Source organism: Diaphorina citri, unplaced genomic scaffold (genome assembly GCF_000475195.1).
Source record: "Diaphorina citri unplaced genomic scaffold, Diaci psyllid genome assembly version 1.1 scaffold1505, whole genome shotgun sequence".
NCBI classification, from domain to species: domain Eukaryota; kingdom Metazoa; phylum Arthropoda; class Insecta; order Hemiptera; family Psyllidae; genus Diaphorina; species Diaphorina citri.
The window spans coordinates 47,032-54,319 of record NW_007378931.1 but is presented as its reverse complement, the minus strand read 5'-3'; the positions used below and the strand labels follow the sequence as shown (position 1 = coordinate 54,319).

General features: G+C 40.1%; 1 protein-coding gene across 1 annotated transcript in view; it reads right to left on the bottom strand.

The window, feature by feature from the left end:
* The window catches only part of LOC103516196 (locomotion-related protein Hikaru genki-like), a gene marked incomplete at its 3' end in the record, with an annotated part of 29,276 nt that extends 22,316 nt beyond the window's left edge, over positions 1-6,960 (bottom strand). Inside the window, exons 1-2 of the mRNA XM_026828658.1 lie at positions 6,924-6,960; positions 5,625-5,759 (exon numbers count right to left, since the gene is read on the bottom strand). Coding sequence (XP_026684459.1) covers positions 5,625-5,759; positions 6,924-6,960 — 172 coding nt within the window. The remainder of the gene's footprint in view (positions 1-5,624; positions 5,760-6,923) is intronic.
* Between the last annotated feature and the right edge of the window lie 328 nt (positions 6,961-7,288).

The window sequence follows — 7,288 nt, the reverse complement described above, 5'->3', positions numbered from 1 at the left end:
GGAAAAAAACACAAAAAGTTTAAATTCCCCCTTTCAAAACCTTTTTTTTAAAAAAAAAAAAAAAAAAAAAAAAAAACATCTACGAAATGACTACCCGTGTTCGAGCCGCCTTACTTGTTAAGACGAACTTCGGCTCATACAACACACAATAAGAAAAATGATATTCTATTTATCTTGTATTCTCCCGAGGGACTTGTGTGTGTTGGGGGCCCTCGCTACCATGTTTCCGTCAATCCAGATATTATCTTCTGTTTGAGATTCACGGGTTCCCCCCCCCCCCCCAGTCAGCGTTGTTAATCTGCTGCTGATTGTGCTGAAGCCTGGCTTAGCCGCGTGTCCTGTGTAATCCTTTGTCAGCAGAGTTGCTGACATGGTCAACTTGTTTTACATTCGTAAATCCTGAATCCTGATGGTTGTAGAATGAAAACATGAATTGCCCCGCAAGTGTACCTACTACCTAACTACCTGAATCAAATTAGTAAATAAGCAATACCTATTAGGTAAATATTTCCAGCATTTACGGTTTCTACTTTCCTCATTTAATTCAGTGAGCATACGCACTAAGCAATCTTCATGACATGACGTAGCTACGTAAGCAATTTAAGCATGTTTTTTTTTCCGAATTATGGCATGTGGAGGGCTCACGCAAAAATATGGATGCGAAAAAGAAGGAGCAAGATAAATTATTGGAAAGATGGAAAGCTATTCACTGCTTTTAATAGTAGAAAATTACGTAATCCTAGGAGTGGGACTTGAAACCCGATTGTTAAGTTTTTCCTATAAAGTCGCTCGAAAAATGAGGACAAAACGTCACGGGGTTTCAATCAAAAGAATTTTCCGCCCCCTCTGTCTCTTGTACCCCAAAATTCATTTTGTTTCGTCAGGAAAAAAGAAAATGGGTACCGAACAACACGCAATTTTCTCACTTCATCATCTTCTAAAATCCTAAAGGAAATTTGTTTCTCTTTGCTTGATGTGAAAGTAGGAAATTGTATCAACCAATCAGTGCGATGGAAAGTAAAGGGACAAACAAACCCATTGGCGGCTCATGTTGGTCCCATTTTACGAGTACCAGCAAGGGTCCCATTTTATGACTACCAGGAAAGGACCCATTTTTTGAGTTTCTAAGTTCTACAGTTTACTGAACCATGTACTCATGTAGGTAGGTACATTACTTACATAAACAATCAAATAGGTATCGTCCCGATGTTCTGAACACTATGAGAGAATTTGGGTAATTGACTACCACTGGCAGAAAACAGGTTCTACTTTCAGGACAAAGAACTTGAGGACAGTCTCTCTTTAGGACCTTTAGATCTACAACTTGTGCAAGTACTTGAATACAGTTGATATTACCTACCTAAGGCGGTCTCTTCCTGATCCCTGATGTGCCGCGTCCATTTTAGTTTAGGACTATTGCACTGCCTACCTATACAATTATGTATTAAAGTGTAATATTACTTGAATACCTAAGGTTGATACATATTATAAAAGTCCTTAAACACCTAATAAGAAATTTCCTGAAACTTAAAGAAGAACCATCGCTCGGTGCAGAACTCCCCTATACCATCTGGAGGACCCTGATTCTCGTACAACGAAGATGACAAGTGTGAGTGTGGTGCAACACAGGATGAACAACATCTTCTCAACTGTGAACAATTAGAGACTACCTGCACACACGATGACCTAAACCTAAAGGAAGCCAACCACAGAGAGCTGTTCAAGTTGCAAACTTCTGGAAGTTCAAGATTTAAAGGTGGTTCCGGAAACAGAAAGTAAGTAAGCAAATTACCTTGTGCATGAGCCACCACAACGAAATTTTCTTCGTGAATAGGAAATATCCATCATCAATATAAAGTTTACGTCTCTTCTACTCTCCCTCCTCTCTTTCGGCTTCACAAAGTTTTTTTTTTTTTTACTTTTTACATTTTCAATACCTAAAAATCTTCCAAATGTTTCCTAATACTTTTCTTTGTTTCCACCTTATTTTCTTCTTGCCCTGACGTTCATTTTTTTTTTTTCTTTTACTGAGTTCTTCTTCTTCTTCTTCTGTAGATGCTCGTTCTTCTCCTCCTCGTCCTTCTTCTTCTCCTCCTCGTCCTTCTTCTTCTCCTCCTCGTCCTTCTTCTTCTCCTCCTCCTTCTTCTTCTTCTCCTCCTCCTCCTTCTACTCCTCCTCCTTCTTCTTCTCCTCCTTCTTCTTCTCCTCCTCCTCCTCCTCCTCCTTCTCCTTCTTCTTCTTCTCCTCCTTCTTCTTCACGTTCTTTTTATTTCTACTCTTCTCCTATTTTTCCACTTCCTGACCTTTCTTTAGTTCTCTCTCTCTCTCTCTTTCACGTCCTCAGTATCATTTTCTTACTCGAGTAATCCTATCAGACCCCTGGCTATGCATGTGTGCATTTAAATGCCCCCTCTCTCTTTCTCTCTCTCTCCCTCTCCCTTTCTCTCTCTCTATCAGATTTTTCTCTCTTCTGACTTTCTCTATCCTCTATCTCTTCTATCCTTCTAAGTTTACGTCTTCCATCATGGTTTACTTTCCGCTATAAAAGGGACAAACTTATAAATCAACGCTATTCTTTCTCGTCGGATGGATATCTGAATAAAAGCTAAAGTATGGACCAATAAATTGTACACTGTAAGACAGTGGTGTGGGGGATGGGACAGTATGGGGGGAAGAAGAAAAATCCCCCAAAAACTAGTTTTTTTGGTTTTTTGGCTTTATGGTTTTCTGGACAAAATTTGCACCACCATTTTCGTGTAAATCCCCCAAAAACCAGTTTTTTTGGTTTTTTGGCTTTATGGTTTTCTGGACAAAATTTGCACCACCATTTTCGTGTCCCTGGTAGAAAGACCTTTAATTTGATATATAGGTCGACCAGGTGTGGATAAGTCCTTCTATGGGGACAGACAGACAGACAGACCGACAGACATACCACACACAGACGACACCGAAGCGAATACAATAGTCCGTCCCTTATACCTTTTTATTACTATTGTAATAATAAAGGAAGGACGGACTAAAAAGGACTGATGAGAGGGTGTCCGATATTCGAAATAGGATTTTGTAAGGCACTGATTATGAATTATTTTTTATATTGATAGTAGACTTAGTAACTTTGTGAAGGTTAATTTTAAGTATCTAAATATGAAAATAACTTTTACTCTTCACTGGAATTATTTTTTATGTGTCAAAAACTAGAAACTATAAAAAAGAACTAGGTACTCTTTTCAGAGGACTATGTGTGTAGCTTCGGGTCTGATAGCGAGTTTTAATCTCGATTTAGGTACCGCTATAAATTTACGTATTACTGTTATAGTAGAGATTGCACTGAGTGTGTCCATGCATTAACACTGATTATTTTGTAAACTAGGTAACTGGATACTCGTTACCCGTATACCGTCTGACTCATATTTATAAAAATCCGTTTTGTATTTAGATACCAAAGTGCTGGATAGTTAATTAAAATTGATACAATAAATAACCAGAAAAGTACTAGAACAAGACGGTACTTGTTCAGTAGTCACGTCAATGCAAAACTGCAAAAAGGATCTGTCACAAATGAACAGTGAAAAGTGTTATTATTATAGGGTTAGGTTAAACACAAAAGGGAGCTTTCACAATGTGAGCAGTGACCAGTGTTATTACATATAGGGTTATGTTAAACACAAAAGGATCTTTCACAATTTGAGCAGTGACCAGTGTTATTAGAGGGTTAGGTTAAACACAAAAAGGATCTTTCACAATTTGAGCAGTGACTTCTGTTTGAGATTCACGGGGAGGTCCAGGGACAAAGGAGGGAATTCCGGGGGAAAAGGGAAGAATTCAGGGGTAAAGGGAAGAATTTAGGGGGAAAGGAATTTGGGGAAAAAAGGGAAGGATTGGGGGGGAGGGAAAGTGAAGGATTCAGGGGAAAAGAGAAGAGGTCAAGGGGAAAAGGGAAGGGTCCAGGAAGAAGAGGGGTTCAGGGAAGAGGGGGAATCCAGGAAAAAAGGGAAAGGGTCTAGGGCTCTAGGGAAAAGGGATAGGTCCGGTGAAAAAAAGAAAGGTTCGAGGGAAAAAATGAAAGGGTCTAGGGAGAGGGGATGGGTCTTGAGAGAAAGGAAGAGTCCACAACGAAAAGGGAAAGTTTCAGGGAAAAGGGAAGGGTTGAGGGAAAAAAGGGAAATTTCCCAGGGAGTAGGGGGAAGGTAGGGTCCAGGGGAAAGAAGGGGAGGTCCGAAAAAAAAAATGAGAGAAATATGATAGGAAAACAAGGTCAGTCTTGTCCTAGTGGGACACTATCAACCATCAATTCAAGGGCGATAAAAAAAAAATTGAAGTCAGCGGATTTACAACGCTCAATACACGAGAGTACACCAGTTTCCAGATTCATTTCACAGGGAATTCAATATCATTATTGTGATCAATTTATTTATAAAAAGGAGAGTGAGTATTCTCAGGATTCATGGGATAAAGATAAAGTAGGATCAAGAAAAAGAATCCCAGTGTCACATGAAAAACCCTAGAGCTTTTCAGCTACTTGGGTCAAAGAAGGTTTGAAAGCTAGACACTTCACCTTCACAGTACTTAGCTACTTAGGTACTCCAGTTTTCTATGATGCTAGGATATCAAGTTACATCTTTCATACATTTTTTTGTATGTTCCAATGTTCCCTCCGATTTTTTATTAAAAAAAAGTACCGTGGTAAGCTGAAACCAGAAAGTTCATCATTCCAAAGAGAAGAAAAAAGACTCTTCCGCTGAACTCTTTGGTACCTTAAGAGTTTCAAGATTTTGAGTTCTTGTAGATTACAAAAAAAGAGTGCCTCGAGATCTATTCTTTGCTATCTGTGCTGTAATTTTGTATGCAGCATCTAATTTAGGTAATAATATCTAATTATTTATCTACCAACTGAACCAACGCTATCATTAATTGGTAGGTATGTACTCTAAAATTGTACAGTTCTTCCTACCTTGAACTTCTTGTTTCTTAAAAATTTCTTGTAACTTTGTGCTTGTCTGTTTCTCAGTCATTCAATTGAATGACTGAGAAACAGACAAGCTTACGTAATTACGTAAGCACATTATAGTAATGAAAACTTTTAGTGGAGATGCCAAATTACAATACCATAAATCTCTCCCTCCCTCTGCCTAAATAACTAAAAATACTCTTCCTCAAAAATTTTCAAATTAAGGAGCGCGGTAGCGCTCCGCCCCGCCAAGTCAAGAAAGTTTGACCGCGTACCTAATAGGTACCTACAAATATGTTAAGCGTCCAAACAATTTGTTTCCTCTGATTAGAGAAACTAGAGGAAGTATTGTGAGATCGTGATAAAATTCCATACCTCGGCTGGGATTAAACCCACGCCCTCCTGTTTACCAGGCGAGCGCCTTGACCACTACACCACCGAGGCAGGTCTACACCACCGAGGCAGATATTGCTTTACTTTACTGACTTGATATTTTCTCCGATGTGATGTAAAGCTGTGTCCACTGGTCTACACCTAGTCAACGCCGTCGATTGACGAGGTAAAGAGGTGAATCTATGTTGTCGGGGCAGTGTACGGTTTCAGTCAACGACGCAACGTCTATCGACGGCGTCGAGTATGTCTAAACACAGCTTAATATTTGAGTCGATAAACTTACCTTTGATATTGACATTGACAGAGTTGCTCAGCCCTCGTGGCGTGGTACAGGTGAAAGTGCCAGAATCCAGAAGCTTCACGTAGTAGATGGACAGTCGGTATTTCCATTCACGCTCCTCCGCCGCTATCGCCCACCCTGGAACAAAAAAGAAAGAGTGTGTTGAAACCGGAGAAACAAGGAGAAGAACTTTCGCCCTCCGAGTAACATGTACCGAAGGAAACGCGTTAGATCGTGGAAAGCTCGCACCTTTCATATGTGTTTAAGAGTAACTTACTTGGTGAAAATTAGAATATAAACTGAACTCGATCTTTGATAATCACTGGCCACCATTCTACACATCTCTCTTCTCATAACACAAACAAAATTCAATCATATCCATGGCGAATAGGAAGGAGGCTTTACAACTCTTCCTGATGATGTTCTTATGAATGGAGATATATTACCTATCACCTATGTCCCTATGTCTATAACTACTTATCAGATAAGTAAAGGAAGCCAGCTGTGACAGCACGTAAAATGCACCAGTTCTCAATGGATCAGCGTGGTTGGTATCCATATGGGTGTCCATCTGGACAGTGGCGTCTGCTGGCTTTTCCCGACCGGCCCCAGCCAAGGTGAGATTATGTGAGGAGGCGGGTAGTCACCGAATGGAGTGTGAAACCCACGTCACCAAAAATCTTAGTAGCTGTACGCAGTGCCGTTCAATCACTTTGAAATTAGAATGATCATCCGTGTGAAATCAAACTTTTTCACTCAAAGTCTCACATTCAATACCCGCGGGTTTCAATTCAATAATTTTATTTTATTTCATTTCAATATCCAGATTTTTATCCAATACCCAAGTTTTTAAGTTCTTATTCACACTCACGAGTTATCAGATAACTCCGAGTCCCTTCTCACACTTGCCTGATTTCCAAAAAAAATTCCCGACATGATTGATTTCCCTTGAATGCCGTGAGCAATGAACAGTATGAAACGCACCCCCCCATGGGGTGGGAAGGCTAACAGTATGAAGCACCCCCCTCCCCCCTGGGTGGGAGGGCTACGCCATTACCTATATTGAAATCCACCCAAAACCACTCGGAACAGATAAGAATATCTCCTTCACAACATCACACAACGTCATGAAAAGTCGAGAAATGATGGAGAAGAAGTGTATGAAGAAAAGAAGTAAGAAGGAGGAGGAGAAATAGGAGAAGAAGAAGAAGGAGGAGGAGGAGAAGAAGAAGAAGGAGAAGAAGATTCAGGCTATACGCACATGGGTCAAGACTGCCTAGCAGTCGTTTTGACTGTACTGGCCTCGCATGATCCAGCCTTTACAGCAATACTTGGGCATTCTAAAATTATGATTTTTACACCATTTCATCCTACGTCTAAAGCTGTGTCCACACATGGTTGACTCCGTCGATCGACGAGGTGAAGAGGTGAATCTACGTCATTGTTGAAGCAGTGTACGGTTTCAGTCGACGTCGACCGACAGCATAGACTATGTGGGATTTACAACGCTCAATACACGAGAGTACACCAGTTTCCAGATTCATTTCACAGGGAATTCAATATCATTATTGTGATCAATTTATTCACATAAAAAGGAGAGTGAGTATTCTCAGGATTCATGGGATAAAGTAGGATCAAGAAAAAGAATCCCAGTTTCACATGAAAAA